This window comes from Vicia villosa, linkage group LG1 (genome assembly GCF_029867415.1).
Source record: "Vicia villosa cultivar HV-30 ecotype Madison, WI linkage group LG1, Vvil1.0, whole genome shotgun sequence".
NCBI classification, from domain to species: Eukaryota; Viridiplantae; Streptophyta; class Magnoliopsida; order Fabales; family Fabaceae; genus Vicia; species Vicia villosa.
The window spans coordinates 41,399,165-41,418,921 of NC_081180.1; the positions used below are offsets into that span (position 1 = coordinate 41,399,165).

The following is a 19,757-nucleotide window of genomic DNA, read 5'->3' on the forward strand; positions in this document are numbered from 1 at the left end:
TCTAACATTAGTGTTGTAAAAATTGTTAAAATAGTGGAAGATTACAAAATTCAATAGTCCACAATTAAAGACTAGATTAAGCGCAAAGCGAGGACGAACACATTGAACTGATATAAACTCTGTGACAATATTCTTTCCCTATCTCCTTTTTTTTTTGTTGTTTGTATAATTTGTATTTTTAGATTTTTACCACTTTCTTAAAAATTGCATGTTGTTAAACTTTATCCACTTATAGCAATTTATTGTATAAGTGTGGGTCTAAATTATATTAAGTCAATGTGATTCATGTTTCTAGCAATTAGAACGTGTGTAAGTTGTAATATTAAATTGATTGTTTGATTAATATTAAATTGATTGATTGATTAATAAATACTCCCTCCGTTTTTTATTATAAGTCGTTTTGGAAAAAAAATTGTATTTAAATATAAGTTGCTTTACAATTTCAATGAATAATTAATGCTATTTTTCTTATTATGTCCGTAAATATTTATTATTATCTCTTTTTTCAATTATATAAATTTATCTTCCATATGTCATTAATGAAGGATAATTTTGTAAAAACCTTCATAATTTTTCATTTTCATACAACAATTATTATTTTTCTTAACTGTGTAAAAGTCTAAAACGACTTATAATAAAAAACCGAGGGAGTATTTGATTTAGAATCTCGTTCAGATTGAATTGTATTAATTAATTTCTTGATTTGACTAAAATTTTCATTATTTCATGTATCATTTAGTCATTTGTACATTATGTAACTTGAAATATCAATCCAACGCATACTCTATTAAATTTCCATTGCCCCTATTTCTGAAAACTCTGATTTTAATTAAAACATTTTTGAAACCGAAAGTTTTAAGAATAAGGTCTATTCAACCTCTCTTCTAAGCTTCTCTCACCTATATTCTCCCCATATATATTTAACATATTAAATATGCTATTTTTTTAATAGAGCTCAATATGAAAGAGTTTTCAACATTTAAACAATGTCCTCCAACTGCCCACACTAAACCCCATAACATTGGTGACTTTTAGTTAATCATTTAAAAAACTTGACTTTTACATTTTCTCAAGAGAAATATCTCTTATGTGATTAAAACTGTCGGGGAATAAAACAACTAAAAAAATGTGATGTGAGTTGATACTAATCCAAACCTATTTTTAGTCATAAATAGATAAAAATCAACTACAACTGTCATAAATTATTCGAATCAAACACATTATCATTCTATAATTTACCAAACACACATAAAAAAAAACACACACACGTTAACATCTGTGTGAACCAACAGACAATCTCTCAATAAAATCTTAGCTAAGACAAGAAAAGCCAGTTCACATAGAGAAACATCTTGTGGCTCATATTCATTCATTAATTTCTCAGTATTAATATCAACATGACCAACCAACAACGTTTGTATCATATGTTGGATTTATTCATGATCCATCAAATATACATAATTGTCCAAAAAAAGATAGAAAATTTGAAACTAGTGCTTTTATTTTTAGGGTTTTGAGGATTTATGTAACTAAGTCAGCTTTTTCAGATGGCACAAACAAAATTGTAAGAGAGGGACAGAGCAGTGCGTGGCACACCATGTAATTGTACTGCAAATTATTTAGGAGACAGCAAAGATACCAGAATGTTAAAACTATTTTTTTCTACTTTATTTGGTATTTATATAAATTTTTTTTTTAATATCATGAAACATGAACAGGGAAAAGGTGAATTTGGAATTTATCTTTTGAAGAATAAAGTGATAAACTGTGGAAATCTAATCCTATCGCCACTTCTTACACGACGCAATGGTTCACTAGTATGGACGAAAGAGGATATGATGCTGAAGTGAGTTACAATTCGAGTTCAAACAACATTACTGTCACCTTCACAGGTTATCAAGATAACAATATAATCCAACAGCACTTGTCAAGTGTTGTTAACCTGAAAGATAACCTACCTGATTGGGTTGAATTCGGATTCACTTCAGCAACAGGTTTCTGGTGGGAGTATCATACTCTTAACTCATGGTCTTTCAAGTCAAGTTCAGATTTTGAAGTTGACAAGAACGGAACAAACACGGGACTTGTTATAGGACTTAGTGTTATCGGTGGTGCTTCTGTTTTTATTTGTGTTATCGTGTTGGTTTGTTTTGTGAAACGGAAGCTGAGGAATAACAGAATGGAGGATGTTTTGCAGACCGATCTCGAAATGGATAATGATTTTGAAAGAAGCTCTCTACCTAGGAAGTTTACCTTTGAAGAACTTGCTATAGCAACCAACAACTTTGCAAAGGAACACAAAATCGGAGAAGGTGGTTTCGGAGGAGTCTACAAGGGATTCATAAAAGACTTAAAAACTCATGTTGCAATTAAGAAAGTTTCTAAGGGATCAAATCAAGGAGTGAAGGAATATGCATCTGAGGTCAAAGTTATTAGCCAATTGAGGCAAAAGAATTTGGTTCAACTCTTTGGTTGGTGTCACAAACAAAATGATCTTCTATTAGTTTACGAGTTCATGGAAAACGGAAGCTTAGATTCTTATCTTTTCAAAGGTAAAGGCTTGTTGACATGGCCCGTGCGATACAACATAGCTAGAGGCTTAGCCTCAGCATTATTGTACCTACATGAAGAATGTGAAAAGTGTGTACTTCATAGAGACATAAAATCAAGCAACATCATGTTGGATAGTAATTTCAACACAAAGCTTGGAGATTTCGGTTTGGCGAGACTAATGAACCATGAGACAGAATCAAAGACAACAGTTCTAGCAGGAACATACGGATATCTTTCACCTGAGGCTGCAACTAGAGGTAAAGCTAGTAGAGAATCTGATGTATATAGTTTTGGAGTAGTTGCTTTGGAGATAGCTTGTGGTAGGAAAGCAATTGAGCCAGGTCTTAGTGAAGGACATGTTTACTTGGTGGATTGGGTTTGGGAGCTTTATGGTGTAGGTGAAATTGTTAAAGCAGGTGATTCAAGATTGTATGGTGAGTTCAATGCGAAGGAGGTTGAGAGGTTGATGATTGTTGGACTTTGGTGTACTCATATAGATCATGTTCAGAGGCCTATGATTAGACAAGTTGTTCAGGTTCTGAATTTTGATGCTCCTTTGCCTACTCTTCCATTACAGATGCATTCATCTTTCAATTCTGTGTCCTCTAAATTCAAGACTAGTGGTTTTGAAAATAACAAAAGTGGGATCTCAACTTCAAGCAATAGTACCTTCACAGGGTCATCACAATCAAGCACAGCATTTGAAGTTGTTTCTCCTTCAGCTGCTCTTCTAAATACATACAACACCATTTGATGTTTTGAAAAAAAAAAGTGTTCTTTCTTCTAAGAATTATGTTTTTGTTGAATTGAGATTGTTGATTAGTGTTACACATAATCTTTTGTATCTTTTATGTTAACTTGTCTAATGCAGTTTGTTCATGCAATTTAAAGTTAAAACACCTTGGCAATATATAATTAAGTCTTTAAAAATGTATTGGTCCAAAGCTTTTTCTATTTTTCCTGTAACATAAAGTTTAGAAGCTAAGGTTTTTAACAAAACTAACAAAAATATACGTGCCTTCGCACGAGTAATACGGTATAGATTTTATTTATATATAAAAGTAAATTTGAAATAAATTATTTATTTATAAAATAAATAATGATAATATAAACTCAGATGTATTAAATAATCATAAAAAAAAAAAGAATTACGCCTAATTCAAGAATTGACCGTTTTCCCTAACGAGTGAGCAATTATATTTGTTTGATATTTAACAAACTTCACCTTCACCTCAAAGTTGGGAAATTATATAATAGTAACTGAATATTCCAAAATTCTTACGTAATAGAGTGAAAAACTTACACCACACTAAAAGAATTACTTTCGAAGATAATTCAATCAATATTTAACGGAATAACACATTGGATAGCTTTCTTGAGGGCTAAAACTTCCGCTTCAAGAACAAAAATGTTATTGGATCTCATGTCACGTCAGCGGTAAGTCTCAACTTAGACTAAGTATAATGGTTTATATATTCAACACTATTCTTTTTCACTTTTTTCATTCCACGTCATCTTCTCTCTTCCACCTAATAATTTAACATTCATTCAACTTTTACTCATTATGATTTTGTTTAATAAAATTCAACACCATACCCCACCACTTTTATTTCATATTCTTGTTTTCTTTTATGTTTTTTTTTTGTTATATATTATTAATTATTATCGATTGAAATTAAATTAAAATAATTAAGAATAAAATTAATTTTAAAATTTTTTTATTTAAATTTTATTTTTCTAATTTTATATTCTTAATTAACTTTTTTCCTTGCAAGTAATAAAGACGAGACATATGAAATTATTGATAGTCATTATTAAAACAAATAAAATTATATATTCCGAATTTTGCACATATGTGTTTGACTAGATCTGCTTGCAATTCATGATGTACATTTGAATCACGCACATGCAGGTAGCACCTCCAAACAAATAATGCAATGAAGTTAAATAATAGATCAAGCACAAAGTGACAAAATACAAACAATGACTTGACAACATTTAATTTTCAAACAAATAATGCAAGACACAAAGTGACAAAATACAAACAACGACTTGACAACATATAATGTACTTACAGTAATAATGCAATGAAGCTAAATAATAGATAAGGCACAAAGTGATAAAACACAAACAACGACTAGACAACACTTAATTGTTAGAACATAGTTTAGTTCTAATCATATTTTAGTGTTTTGATGATAACAAGCAAACAAATTTTGTATAAAGAAAACATGGTACTCTAATCATATGGTTCTAATTTCAGAAGATGTACCAGTACCAACAATCAGAACTTGGCACTTATGAGGAGCTAGAGAAACACAACGCAAGTTATAAAGGAACTTCTGATACCGCACGCTGCAAACATATCTACAACAGAAATTGAAGAACAAGGCTGAACAGAAGATTATAAGGAATGCTTTAAATTAACACCGGGGAAAGCAACTTCTGATATTATACCAGAACATCGTAAACACATTCACAACAAATGTTGAAGAACAAAGACCGAACAGAAGTTTACGCAGATTGATTCAAATTAAACCGTTGAAGACATAATCATTAGCAAAACGACTGCAACATTCCAAAAGCGTAATTCCCAAGGTTGATTGAAGAAGCTATCCATATGAAAACCCTTGGAGACAACAAAAGCAAAGACAATACGCAAACCATTTAATGCTGAATACAAGCCTTGGAGACAACGGTCAAAAAATTTCTGAAGCTATATATACTCATGATCGTTTGAAGAAAAGACACAACGGTTAGTATATGGTGTTGCTCCTTTTGCTGCTAAACCAAATGTCAAAACCTCCCATACAACTGAAAAATGAAGGGTTAGCCTTGATTGAAACAATGGATGAACCTATGTGGTGAACTCCTTGAGGGAAATTGTTTCCATATCCAACTTAGTGATCTGCAATTGCTTTCCTTAGCTGTTGTATCTCTCTGAGTCAAATAGGTCCTTGTTTGCAGCTTCAACCTACAATTGTAAATGAGAAGAAAGCCCCAGCTGAGCATAGAGTGAATTTTGCAATTCAGCCATTTGATATTGCATTTCTAGCATCATATCGTCTCTTCTCTTCAATTGCTGCCACAGTTCCTGTAAAACTTCCCCCGCTTGCTGAAAATATCCGAACCAGATTCTGATTTTGTGGGCACTTTAGTTCCATAGAACCTCCAGTTCCTGTCCATCGTCACATACATAAATCTAAGTCAAATGCAACACATATTTAGAAAAAATTAACCATTCCAAGCACTCAGTGCCCTGCCCAAAAAAAATGGCATCAATGGTAAATTTAGGATTCGATTTGGAATCGTCGTTAATTTGATTAAGTGCTTTTTCAAACTGCAATAAAATCAAATCAATGGTAAATTCACAACAGCTAAGGTACAAACTAACATTTGGAATCACCATTAATTTGATTAAGTGCTCTTAAGTGCTTTCTCAACAATAATTATTTGATTATAGTAATGAATATTATAGTGTTAATACAATATATGGCTTCATTAGTACCGTTTATTAGATCCAGAATTGCAAACAAAAGCGGCAAAAACACAAACAGACAACCATGACACACCAAAAACATGTAGGGGAAATATGAATTAATGTGAAAAAAATACTTAGAACATACTGTATATATGAAACTATTATTCTCATTAGTTCAAATGTAACTAAAATGTGACAGGGAATTACTTAGTTCAAATGATATTCACTTATACAAAATGAATAAAACAAACCATATGAAAATGTTAGGTTTTTCCACTTACAAAACTTAGAATAAGATAAAACAAACCATATGAACTCTTAAGTTTTGAAATGAAAACACAATAGAAGTTGAAAAAAGTTTATGATTCTTAAACTGAAACATCAAAGTAGCAGATGAACAAAGTTTATGTTTTTTAACTTTATCTTTCTTCAACATTGTTAAACAAACGATTTTATTTCATAGATTCAATCAAAGTCTGCTAAAAAAGTTAGGGTAATAGAGAGAGACAGAGAATGACAACATCAAGTTCTTTTGGTGGCATGTCATTCTTTAGATTTAGAATGAAAATAAAATCTGATACATTTCAAAACACTAAAAAGAAAATATTTTGTCAGCAAGAAGATACACATTCGAAGAGAAGAGATGACGACGCCAAAAACAGTGGTGGTGGCGAGAAGAGATGATGGCAGCAAAACCATTGGTGGTGGCACGATGAGACGATGACAGAATACACGATGGTGGCGACGGCGAGAGGAATGATATCCTTCTTCCATGTTTCTAGATCTGAATCAGAATAGAGAGAGGAGTTTAGGGTTTGTTTTTTTGTGATTCTAGGGTTTCAGGGAAAAGAGAAGAAGAGAAGATGAGAGAGAGAGAGAAGAGAGAGAGAGAGAGAGAGAGAGAGAGAGAGAGAGAGAGAGAGAGAGAGAGAGAGAGAGAGAGAGAGAACAAAAGTGAGGAGGAAGAAGAGAGGGATAAATTTCAAATGGGCAATGTAGCCAATGATAAAGTGATAAGTGTTGGCTTCTTTGACATAGAGCAAACGATGAAGCTCTGTTTTGCAGAGGAGTGGGTATCTATCAATTGGAGGGAAACGAAATGTGCTCAAAATTGAAATGTAAGTACAAAACTTTTTAGAAGTGACCAATGAGAAGCACACAAATGACATTGAGCAATATTTATTTTGTTAAGTACTTATATAGCGTTTTGTTAGTGTAAAAAATATTCGAAGGAATGGTATATTAGTAAGATTGAGCAACATAATAGTATTTGATAGATAGTTGATTGTAAAAATTGAAACGTGATTTTTCAAACAACACCTCCACGGAAGTTGAAAACAATGTTTTTGGAATAAAAGTCACCCGAAGTTGCTTAAGATTAAATGAATAGGAATAGCTAATCACAACACAATGCAACCTATAAGAAAACAATTTTCCTCTTGGATTTTTATGAGTCCTCTTGGATTTTTATGATTTTGGAATGGATCATTAAAGTAGTTGCTCTACAACCAAAAGAAATAACTCAAAAATGTTCCAGACAACCAAAAAAACCAACCAAACTAATCTGATAGATGAAGTAGTAAACTTAGAGTCCGATCACACAATTTATTGTTGTAAAATATAAAAACATCAATTTTGTGTGGTGTATTTTAATGGCCAGTTACTCTAAACTTGTAGGAAAAATATCTTTGGCAATAGAATGCAGATTTTGAATGGTCTCAATGCAATCTTTTATAGCAGCATCAAACACTACCTTCACATTCTGCAACCAAAACCATATTTGCTTTAAAATATGACATAAGAGAAAATTGAATCTAAAAAACAAATGCTGCAATGCAATTTTTACCTGTTGTGTTTTATAGTTGCACTCAATGTAAGAAACTACTCCAATCACTTTCTTTAACGTTTCACCCTACTCACCATAATCATTCATTAAATCCATTATACATGCAAAATAAATTAGTTTCAACTTTCACATATAAACATCATTTTGAATAATTTAATTTATTAAGGACATGCCTTAGCAGTGGTTATTTGAGTGGCTCCAGAATGATAAAAAAAATGGCTTGTCCTCTCGCAAATCTGGGCATACATTAAGATTTAAAAAATAGAAGATGATTTCTAAATTTGTAAGCTTGATAGTTGGTATAGCAATTACATTATTTGTCATTTTATTCTAATAAAGATAATGAAGAAAAAGATGATTTTCATAACTGTTAAATGATGATGGTGATTGAAATTCTACTTTGATGGAATTATCTTACATAGTTTTGTTCCTACCAGCACAATTGGTGCATAATGTCTCAGCTCAGATATCCACTGTTTGTCAACCGAAAATGTTATAATTAAAGTACCAAAAACAATATAAATCTAAGGTAATGATGTATAGAGGCAAGAACCTTTTTAGAAATGTTCTCATAACTTGCTTTACTGATGAGAGAAAAACACAACAAAAACACATAAGCTTCTCTATAACTCAAAGGCCCTAGTCTATTGTAATCTTCTTGTCCTCCAATCCACACAAATCACACCAATAAATAACCATACAAATCGACATAAATCACACCAATAAATAACCTCACAAAGTATCTTAGGAGCTGTAACAATTCTGAGAAAGAAAAATACAAGGATTACTTTTACTATCACCAAAAATTTGTTTATAGTAAGAGTGAGGCAAATGGTGATGACAATACCTGGAAGGAGCTGGTTATAACCACCATGACCGCTACCGAGCCGAGCGAGAACACCTATAAGAGAAGCTTTGTTGTAAGTTGTTGGTTCTGTTTGTTCTTAATTCTTTCTTTCATCAGTGAAGTCATCTTATGTATCAGGTCCACCAACAATAACACCGGTTAGTATATGGTGTTGCTCCTTTTGCTGCTAAACCAAGTGTCCTAACATCCCATATAACTGAAAAATGAAGGGTTAGCCTTGATTGAAACAATGGATGAACCTATGTGGTGAACTCCTTGAGGGAAATTGTTTCCATATCCAACTTAGTGATCTGCAATTGCTTTCCTTAGCTGTTGGATCTCTCTGAGTCAAATAGGTCCTTGTTTGCAGCTTCAACCTAAAATTGTAAATGAGAAGAAAGCCCCAGCTGAGCATAGAGTGAATTTTGCAATTCAGCCATTTGATCTTGCATTTCTAGCATCATATCGTCTCTTCTCTTCAATTGTTGCCGCAGTTCCTGTAAAACTTCCCCTGCTTGCTCTAAATATCCGAACCAGATTCTAATTTGGTGGGCACTTTAGTTCCATAGAACCTCCAGTTCCTGTCCATCGTCACATACATAAATCTAAGTCAAATGCAACACATATTTAGAAAAAATTAACCATTCCAAGTACTCAGTGCCCTGCCCAAAAAAATGGCATCAATGGTAAATTCAGGATTCGATTTGGAATCGTTGTTAATTTGATTAAGTGTTTTTTCAAACTACAATAAAATCAAATCAATGGTAAATTCACAACAGCTAAGGTACAAACTAACATTTGGAATCGCCATTAATTTGATTAAGTGTTTTTAAGTGCTTTCTCAACAATAATTCTTTGATTATAGTAATGAATGTTATAGTGTTAATACAATATATGACTTCATTAGTATCGTTTATTAGATCCAGAATTGCAAACAAAAGCGGCAAAAACACAAACAGACAGCCATGACACACCAAAAACATGTAGGGGAAATATGAATTAATGCGAAAAGATATTTAGAATATACCGTATATATGAAACTATTATTCTCAATAGTTCAAATGTAACTAAAATGTGACAGGGAATTACTTAGTTCAAATGATATTCACTTATACTAAATGAATAAAACAAACCATATGAAAAGGTTAGGTTTTTCCACTTCCAAAACTTAGAATAAGATAAAACAAACCACATGAACTCTTAAGTTTTGAAATGAAAACACAATAGAAGTTGAAAAAAGTTTATGGTTCTTAAACTGAAACATCAAAGTAGCAGATGAACAAAGTTTATGTTTTTCAACTTTATCTTTCTTCAACATTGTTAAACAAACGATTTTATTTCATAGATTCAATCAAAGTCTGTTAAAAAAGTTAGGGTAACAGAGAGAGACAGAGAGACAATACCTTGAGAATGGTTGATGTTTTGCTGCGAGATAGAAAGCTAAAGTTGATAAAACATAACAGGCTTATCAAGAGAGAAAACCATATGTTAGAAGAAGAAAGGTGAAGTTAATCTAAAAGGAACCAAATCAAGTAAAAGCTAAGAGACCATCATCCATATCATCTACCCGTTAACTACCCATCATCCTCTAATCCATGGTATATCTCTTCAATCGTGAACCTACTTCATTTCCATAAGATTTTCGAAAACCCTAAATATTTTCGAAACAAATTGCAATAAAATGTGAGAGAGGAGAAATAATAAATTAAACTCAGTGAAACATGGATCTAGTAAAACCAACAAACAAAAACATGTTGAATAATGAAGAAACCCTTTGATTAAAGAAGACTTGAAGACCTTTTATTTTCATTGATCTTTCCCTTTTGGTGGCATGTCATCTTTCGATTTAGAATGAAAAGAAAATCTGATACATTTCAAAACACTGAAAAGAAAATATTTTTTCAGCAAGAAGATACACATTCGAAAAGAAGAGATGACGGTGCCAAAAACAGTGGTGGTTGCGAGAAGAGATGATGGCGGCAATACCATTGGTGGTGGCACGATGAGTGTGGCGACGGCAAGAGGAGTGATATCCTTCTTCCATGTTTCTAGATCTGAATCAGAATAGAGAGAGGAGTTTAGGGTTTGTTTTTTTGTGATTCTAGGGTTTCAGGGAAAAGAGAAGAAGAGAAGATGAGAGAGAGAGAGAGAGAGAGAGAGAGAGTGAAAGTGAGGAGGAAGAAGAGAGGGATAATTTTCAAATGGGCAATGTAGCCAATGATAAAGTGATAAGTGTTGGCTTCTTTGACATAGTGCAAACGATGAAGCTCTGTTTTGCAGAGGATTAGGTATCTATTAAAAACCGGACCGGTGATCGAACCAGTGAGGGTATTGGGTCACTGGTTTATCGGTCGAACCATTGGGTCACTGGTCGAACCGCACGACCAAACCAGATTAAACCGGATAACTCGGTTGAATAGACTTGTCATTATATAGGTATAAAACCGGTCAAACCGGTCAAACCGGATGATTCAGTCTCTAAAAAAATATAACTAACTTTTAAATTTTTAAAAAATATCATATCATAAATTCACAATTTCATAACTTAAATTCAAATTTTACACAAAGGTATCACACATAACAAAATAGTAAAAAATTTCAAAGTCTAATTGCAAACAAAGTCTAATTACAACATAATCTAATTGAATAGTTTATAACAAAATAACTCCAATGTGTACCAAATTTAATTCAAAATAGGATCCTCCTAAAAAGAAAATCAAATAAAATTCAATATGTTTATGCTATTTAAGAAAATTTATTAGCAAAGATAATAAATAGATAATAAAGTTTTTAATTTGTCACTGACAAAAAAAACTACGTGAGAATGTTATTTAAGTAAATTTATTAGCAAAGATAATAAATAGATAATAAAGTTTTTAATTTGTCACTGACCAAAAAAACTACGTGAGAATGCTATTTAAGTAATAGACTACTAAATATATTAAAAAAAAAAGTTAAAAAAAAAGTTTAAAAGAAATGTTAAAAATAAAATTTAAAAAAAAACAAAAAAAAGAAGCAATTAAACCGCCGGTTTTCACCGGTTCCCACTGGTTTGATGACATATCCGATCTGACTATTGAACCAGACCGGTTACCTGGCCGGTTCCCGGTTCAACCGGTCCGACCGGCCGGTCCGGTCCGGTTTTTAAAACATTGTATCTATCAATTGGAGGGAAACGAAATGTGCTCAAAAGTGAAATGTAAGTACACAACTTTTTAGAAGTGACCAATGAGAAGCACACAAATGGCATTGAGCAATATTTATTTTGTTAATTACTTAGATAGCCTTTTGTTAGTGTAAAAGATATTTGAAGGAAGGGTATATTAGTAAGATTGAGCAACATAATAGTATTGGGTAGATAGTTGATACCTTATCACATATCCTCCTTCTAAACATCACAAAATAGAAAATCGCAAGATCCGTATAAACCATTCAAAACACAATCAACGAAGTTAAAGAGAAGATGTCACTAATTCTGATATTCTTTGGTGGAAGAAGGAGCAACGTTTTCGATCCATTCTCCCTTGATGTTTGGGATCTATTCAAAGATTTTCCATCCTCCCATTCCTTCCCTGAAAATTCATCATTCGTGAGCATATGTGTGGACTGGAAGAAGACTCTAGAAGCGCACGTGTTCAAGGCAGATCTTCCTGGACTGAAGAAGGAAGAAGTGAAAGTCGAGATTGAAGATAATAGTGTTCTTCAGATAAGCGGAGAGAGAAACGTTGAGAAAGAAGATAAGAACGATCAATGGCATCGAGTGGAGCTTAGCAGTGGAAAATTCATGAGAAGGTTTAGATTACCGGAGAATGCTAAAATGGATCAAATCAAAGCAAACATGGAGAATGGTGTTCTCACTGTAACAGTCCCTAAACAAGAAGTGAAGAAACCTCAAGTCAAGACCATGGATATCTCTGGCTAAATCAAAATCGAGTTCTGTTACTCTATTTCTCGTTTTAGAATGGTCCTCTTGTTTGCTTTTATTCTACTGCCTGCGTGTTTTGTGTAATTATGTAATGTGTTACTTAATTTCAAAAAATTTATGTGAATAAACACCCCCGTTTATAGTAATTTTTAAATTTAATCTACTCATATTGCAAAAATACACAACTTCTATTTCCAAATTGATATGGTTAGTTAGATACAGTCAATAGTTTAGTTAACTAACAGTCAATAGTTTATTCCCCGATAGATTTGGTTACTCAAAACTACACTGCCTATGGAAGAAGGGACGTAACGTAGTTTATGTATTGAAGATGACTTTGTTGACAATTAAAAGGAAATGGTATATTTGGTAAAGGCAAAGTCATCTATAGTAAATACAAACCCAAAGCATAAGCCATGTTATGGTTAGGCAGTTGATAAGGAAAGCTTTTGGAATTAAAGTCTTTGTTTTAAAATTTAAATGGTAAGTTGGCAAGTCTAACTTCTATACATAAGATGTTAATATTTATAAATTAATAATTGATTTAGTCTAAGTTGTTAATATTAAAAAAAAAAATGAATGAAAAAGAAAAGTTGAGGTATCATTCATAGACAGTCCCTAATCGATTATGTGTGCTTTTGGTTGTTTGGTGAAAATGATACGAGTTTTAAAGTTTAATCAGTTAGATAAAGTTTTAAATTTTGTGTACATATCACATAATACTTATTTAGAATCATATTAAGTAAAGTGTTAAAAATATGGTACTAATACATGAATATAATTGAGGTCAACGAATTAGGAAAATACTGTATAAATATGAGACAACTAGATCTTTAAGTCTCAGTATCAAATTTTCTCATAACCTTACCAATCTTTTTTTAAAGTAAAGCAACATACTTAGATAGGTTATCATCCGTATCTTCTTGACTTCTTCTTACCCGTTCCTAGTCATTTTTAATGTCAACTTTGAAGATAACACCTTTGTTTCTTCTCTCAAATATATCGTTGATAGCCATATTAAAGGTGAATAATGAGCCTATAAGTTTATCCACTTTGATATTATCTATGTCTTGAGTTTCTATAATTGATGTAACTTTCATGTCAAACCTTTTTAAAAGTGTCTGAGAATTTTTCTGGCCAACTTCTCTTCAGAAATTTTTTCACTAAGAGCAAATGAGTTGTTAGCTATGACACATAGTCAAACATTGAAATTAATAATTGTTTCATCTTCATTCATCCTTAGGTATTTAAATTTGGTAGTGAGGAGTTGAAGTCTTGACATGCGTACTTTTGAAGTGACTTCATGAGCACTCTTAAGAGTCTCCCAAACTTTGTTAGCATCATAACACATATTAATGAGTCAAAAGATGTTTTTGTCCGCTTCGTTGAAAATGGAAATGAGAGCATGAAAGTTTCCATGAGCTTCTTCATCTTTTTCTTTAGACCAATCTTCTTCTAGCTTTAGTGATTGTGTGTCATCTTGTGCAATAACCATTGGGAGTGAATCCTTTAATGTCTATTTTCCATGTTTTGATATCCATTAACCCGAGGAAAGCAACCATGTGGGGTTATAAATAATTATAGTTTGCGCCATCTAGAATATGTGGTTGATTTATAGATAATCCTTCTTTAGCATTATCTATTTTGATCACATTGAATAGATTATCTGAAGCTCACCCAACCAGAACGAGTGATTTCTCTGATGCCAATTGAAACTTCGTTCTTTGAATGCCAAGATGTCACATACAATATTGTAATAAGGTGTATGACAAGATTAATATGTAATCAATAAAATAATAACGATAAGTAAAATGACACAAGGATCGTTAACCCAATTCAGTACAAAATCACCTACGCCGGAAGTGCGTTAACTCAAGAAATAAAATTTACTCTTAAGAGTCAAAACTACAAATTGATCTTATTTGAACCCTCTTAGTTCAATGCCTCTTTTTCTTAGTACTACCAATGAATTCCAATTCAGGACTCTCCCTAAATATGAAACCACTCTTACTTTCGCTCAAACGTTGTCCTAAGTGTTCAGACAGTTACAATAGCTTATGAATGATTGCGCAAATTGCAACTCAATAATACTTATTCCTTAACTTAAGAATATGATTTACGAATATAGTATAACTACACTAAAGTAAAACAAAACAAAAACAAAATACTTGAAACAACTAAACACATCTTGATTGAGTCTCAACGTTTAAAACTTTTACAATGGAGAGCTACTCCTTAAATAGAAATGGAGTCAATCTGTAAAGTCCATTAGGGTTTGTATCTTTTAAAATCTTGGTGAATGATCTTTTGGGAAATTTTCCATATTTCAAAAACCACATAAAACATTTCAACAAGATTAGACAAATATAGAAACAAATCTTCAATCTGGCACAAGATTCTCTTAATGAGAACTAGCTTTTGAGCGAGACACAATATCTCACAATCTGTGAAACATTATGCTTCACATGTTGCTTCCTGATTTAAGCTCATAAAGACAAAATGACTCACACAATTGTTAGAACAAGATTTGTTCTGATCAATATTCTTGTTTTGATGATAACAATGTATATGAATTTTTTATAAGACAATGTGGTACTTTAATCCTATGCATTTTCCATTTCAGGAAATATATAAGGAGTATGCACAATTCAGCGCTAAGAAACACTGACTCAGAAGATTCTGGATTGCAACATCAAAACATGTTCTCGCAAGACATCAGAAGATGGTTAAGCAGAATCAGAACATGGTCTATGAAGCATCAGAAGAACTGGAGATCAGAAGCAGAAGCACTGGAGTTCTTATGGTATCACGCTCAAGCTCTTCAAGGTTAGAAGACAAGAAGATGCTCTGCACCAAGCTGAATAACTCTGATTATTCAAACGTTGTATTAACAAATATGAGATCAGAAGCAAGTACAAGATGACAGGCTATTAAGTCTAATCTCTGACTGACAAAAGGAACGTTAGAAGCTACAAAAGGCAAAGTCAGTAAAAGCAGGAAAAGCAAGGCTCGAGGTAGTTGACAAAAGTGTGAAACATTAAATGTTGTGTTGTACTATTCACGCAAAGCATTAAATGCAACCCAAAGGTCATCTTCTTAAAACTCCTATAAATATGAAGTTCTGATCAGAAGCAGACACGAACAACTCTTGCAAGAATACCAAAACGCTGATGAATTCAATACTCGCGAACTTCATCTTCAACCTCACAAACTATTGTAATATTTAGTGAGTGTTAAGCTTAGAACTTAAGAGAAATATCACAGTTGTGATTATAGCTTTCTAAGAAGCAAATTCATACTCTTGTAAACATTTATTTTACATTGATTGTAAAAGGTTCCTAGAGTGATCTGTGAGATCAGTAGACTCTAGAAGACTTAGAAGTTTCTAAGTGTTGTTTTCCTAGAGTGATCAAGGTGTGATCATAATACTCTAGAAGACTTAGAGTGTTTCTAAGTGGATAACCATTATAATCAAGATTGATTAGTGGATTAAATCCTCAATTGAGGTAAATCACTTTAAGTGGGTGGACTGGAGTAGTTTCGTTAACAACGAACCAAGATAAAAATATTGTGTTCATTGTTTTTATCTTAAGAGTTTTTAAAGTCACACTTATTCAAACCCCCATTTTCTAAGTGTTTTTCTATCCTTCAACAATGTCATGACATCTTCCTCCATATGTTATTTATTAAAATGACGAAAATCAGATGTAACAACAAGACTGATAATTATCAGATCCATAAGATAACCCATAAAAAATTGCCATTCTAGAAAAGCCCAGTGTAAATGTCTAGAAAGTCTTTATGGCAATATTCAATGATAGATATGTTTTTCCTTTTAAAAAAAAGGGACAACTTCTTCACCCATCACAAAAAATTGGACAGTGTACCTTCCATCAATCACATTGTATCATTTAGTTTTATTTTATTTAATTTATTATTAAATTGTATACTTTTTGGTTGTTTCCAAGACATTTTACATTGAATGTAACTTTACCCAACTTTTTGAGTTGGGTAGATAAGAATTCACCTTAAAAAAATTAAAATAAAGTTTTTATTTTGACTAGGAATAACAAAATTTATTTACAAATACTAAAAAAATCATTTAAAGTAAATTATTTATCATATGTTTAAGATTGTTTTCATAAAAGCAATACTTATATAACTACTACTTAAATATAGTTACTCTTTTTATTTTCCTTATTAACAGAAGCATGCACTATAGCACCAAACAACAGAAGATTTGTCTCTGAAATGGTCTAATTTCGCCATAACCACCGATCCCACACCCTCTATTTGTCCGCATCCACCATCTCTCTGCACTCACCGTCACTGCTATGCACCATTACACTCGCATCATCATCGTTATTGTGTCTCTTATTTTGCACATTTTTCATTTCTCTTGAAACTACCCAATCATTCCTACATTGTGTTTTTCATTTTCACGCTAAGATCTGTTCTTCCTTCCCAATCCCGCCTCAGATGCAGACTCTCCCTCCTTTGTCTTGCATCAGAGGTTTTCTCCCCTCTTCCCTCTCATGAATCTCGCTCTCCCTTTAAATTTCTTCACCCAACTCGGATGTGGCTTCGTGCTTTTCACATGTATCTCTAGCTTTCTCAATTTTCTCGGCATGGTTTTGATGCTAGGTTTCTGTTTCAAGATTCTTCACTTGGGTTGGCGTTTTAAGGGTACACTTCGTTTCCTATGTGATTTTGGAGGCATGCCCATAATTCGTCTCTGTTTGGAGAACATGATTTGGGAAGTTTCTAAGCCAAAGGTTCCATCTTTGGATAATGGGTCCGACCCGAATACCAATTCTGTGATCAAGAAGAGCTCTAATGTTGCTGGAGAGAAAGTGAGAGATAGTTTGGAGAATGGGTCGGAAGGAAAAAACGAGAGTGAATTGGAGGTTGGGGATGTGGATGAGGTGTTTGATGTAAAGACTCTGAGAGAGTTGATAAAGCTTGAGCGCAAGAAAGCCAATGCTGCTTTTGCGGAGCTTGACCAGGAACGAACAGCTGCTTCTTCATCGGCGGATGAGGCAATGTCGATGATTCTCCGGCTTCAGAATGAGAAGAGCTCGGCTGAAATCGAAGCTAATCAGTTCCGCAGAATGGCGGAGCAGAGATTAGAGTATGATGATGAAGTGATTGAGTCTTTGCAATGGACGATCACGCGGCATGAATCTCATAGGAGTGTGTTGGAAGAGCAGTTGAGGGTTTATAGAGAAGAGCTCTATCGATATCTTGAGGAGGATGAGATAGAACAACTTGAAGCCGGTGTTAATAGGGGTAAGAGTTTTGAGAATGAAGCGGTTGATTCTGGGATAGAACAGCGTGAAACCAATGTTAGTAGGGGTGAGAGTTTTGAGAATGAAGCTGTTGATTCCGAGATAGAACAACTTGAAGCCGAAGTTAGTAGGGATAAGAGTTTTGAGAACGAAGCTGTTCATTCTGGGATAGAACAACTTGATGCCCAAGTTAGTAGGGGTAAGAGTTTTGAGAATGAAGCTGTTGATCCCGGGAAAGAACAACTTGAAGCCGAAGTTAATAGAAATAAGAGTTTTGAGAACGAAACTGTTGATTCCGGGTTAGAACAACTTGAAGCTGAAGTTACTAGGGATAAGAGTTTTGGGAACAAATCTGTTGATTCTGAGATAGAACAACTTGAAGCGCAAGTTAGTAGAGATAAGAGTTTTGAGAATGAAGTTGTTGATTCCGGGATAGAAAAACTTGAAGCCAATATTAGTAGGGGTAGGAGTTTTAAGAATGAAGCAGTTGATTCTGTAGTTAGCACTTCTGAAACCAGATCACAGACCTTGTAAGTTCCCAAGGTTGTGTTATATACAAAACAAATGCTTTTACTTCACTTTTCTTTTGACCTGTTTTTGTGTAGTGTAAATTATATTAATCCAGAAATTTAGTATTGATAATCTTGAGCGTTAATGTATATATTGATTGATATTGATGTTTTTGCATGCTAATTAATTAGATTCCAGTTTCAGGTTTGTTAGTGTAGCCTATATTTTAACTTCTTTGAATGAATGCATCCAAACAAACAGATTTTGGGTAGGCATATTAAAGTAGTCTTAATTTCAGGTTTAATTTGTAAATTGTAATATATTTTCTAGGAACAGATAAATTAAAATGTGTCGGTTAGTATAAAGCCTCAGTCATTTTATTGTTTAATTTGTTGGTATTTTTCTGCTACTTCTATCCTTCTTTTCTTTCCTTTCGATCATACTGTTTGATCTAAGAGAAAGATCAATTTTGATTTTCCGTAGAATTTAAATATGGTATTATTAGAGAACATTCATTGTTTGCGTCACAAGTCACCTTTCTGTTGTGATGAAATGTATAATTTTCATCCTCTTCCTACTCACACTTATCCTACGAAGTGTTACAGTAATATTTCCAAGATTGTTCAACTAAATGGTCTGAGTTATTTGTTATCCATAAGGATTAAATGAAAATTATGCATCTATATGGTTACAAATCTACATCTGAACAATGTCCTCTCACTGATCGTTTAACAAAAACTCAACAAAATGATTATATACTGCTGGTTCTAATCCCTAAGTTGATGTCGTTCCTTTAACACACCTTGAACAGGTAAGTTTCCCCAAAACAATTCACTTGCTGTTGTTGAAATGATCGTATAGGTGACACTTCATTCTTTAAATATGTATTTTCTCCTGGATAGAAGTCTAAGAAAAAAAATCAATAATGTCTCTTGCACATGAAGCAAGTTCAGGGTCCCTTGCATTACTGATCTTACCATGGATGATGGATTAATATGAATTGGTTGGTAATAGTTAATAACCTTTGTAACAACAACACCCAAATAAAATTATGTCTGACATTGATTCATGTGATTTCATTCAATTTTTTTAAAAATTATTATAAATATTAATGTGGTGTTTGTGTATGTGCTTTTTAGGTTTGTGTTTGTGCTTTTTAAAATTATTACTCATTCATAAAACGCTTAACTCATAGAAAGTTTTGACGCAAGCGGAAACTCGAAAGGCGGAAGTTTTATGCAGTTGGAAACTCGAAAGAAATAACAAGTGCTAAACCATCAAATTGACCATTTTTTAATTTTTAAAAA

At 32.9% G+C, this 19,757-nt stretch overlaps 3 protein-coding genes and 1 pseudogene across 3 annotated transcripts; 3 read left to right on the plus strand and 1 right to left on the minus strand.

The window, feature by feature from the left end:
* The first annotated feature begins 1,246 nt into the window (after positions 1-1,246).
* On the plus strand, positions 1,247-3,598 carry LOC131635277 (L-type lectin-domain containing receptor kinase IX.1-like). The gene has a single exon (XM_058905893.1). The coding sequence runs from the start codon at positions 1,820-1,822 to the stop codon at positions 3,305-3,307; it is 1,488 nt and encodes a 495-aa protein (XP_058761876.1). The 5' UTR covers positions 1,247-1,819; the 3' UTR covers positions 3,308-3,598.
* A 1,984-nt stretch (positions 3,599-5,582) lies between these two features.
* LOC131620228 (rac-like GTP-binding protein RHO1) lies at positions 5,583-10,771 on the minus strand (annotated as a pseudogene).
* A 1,362-nt stretch (positions 10,772-12,133) lies between these two features.
* On the plus strand, positions 12,134-12,798 carry LOC131635297 (18.2 kDa class I heat shock protein-like). Its single transcript, XM_058905913.1, has one exon. It carries the CDS (start codon positions 12,191-12,193, stop codon positions 12,647-12,649), a length of 459 nt encoding a protein of 152 aa, XP_058761896.1. The 5' UTR covers positions 12,134-12,190; the 3' UTR covers positions 12,650-12,798.
* A 4,059-nt stretch (positions 12,799-16,857) lies between these two features.
* Positions 16,858-18,633, plus strand: LOC131635288 (myosin-binding protein 3-like). The gene has a single exon (XM_058905903.1). The coding sequence runs from the start codon at positions 17,188-17,190 to the stop codon at positions 18,472-18,474; it is 1,287 nt and encodes a 428-aa protein (XP_058761886.1). The 5' UTR covers positions 16,858-17,187; the 3' UTR covers positions 18,475-18,633.
* The last annotated feature ends 1,124 nt before the right edge of the window (positions 18,634-19,757 follow it).

Bases quoted from the DNA above. Each gene is read 5' to 3' on its own strand.
- LOC131635277 (XM_058905893.1), top strand. From the start codon at position 1,820: ATGGACGAAAGAGGATATGATGCTGAAGTGAGTTACAATTCGAGTTCA.
- LOC131635297 (XM_058905913.1), top strand. From the start codon at position 12,191: ATGTCACTAATTCTGATATTCTTTGGTGGAAGAAGGAGCAACGTTTTC.
- LOC131635288 (XM_058905903.1), top strand. From the start codon at position 17,188: ATGAATCTCGCTCTCCCTTTAAATTTCTTCACCCAACTCGGATGTGGC.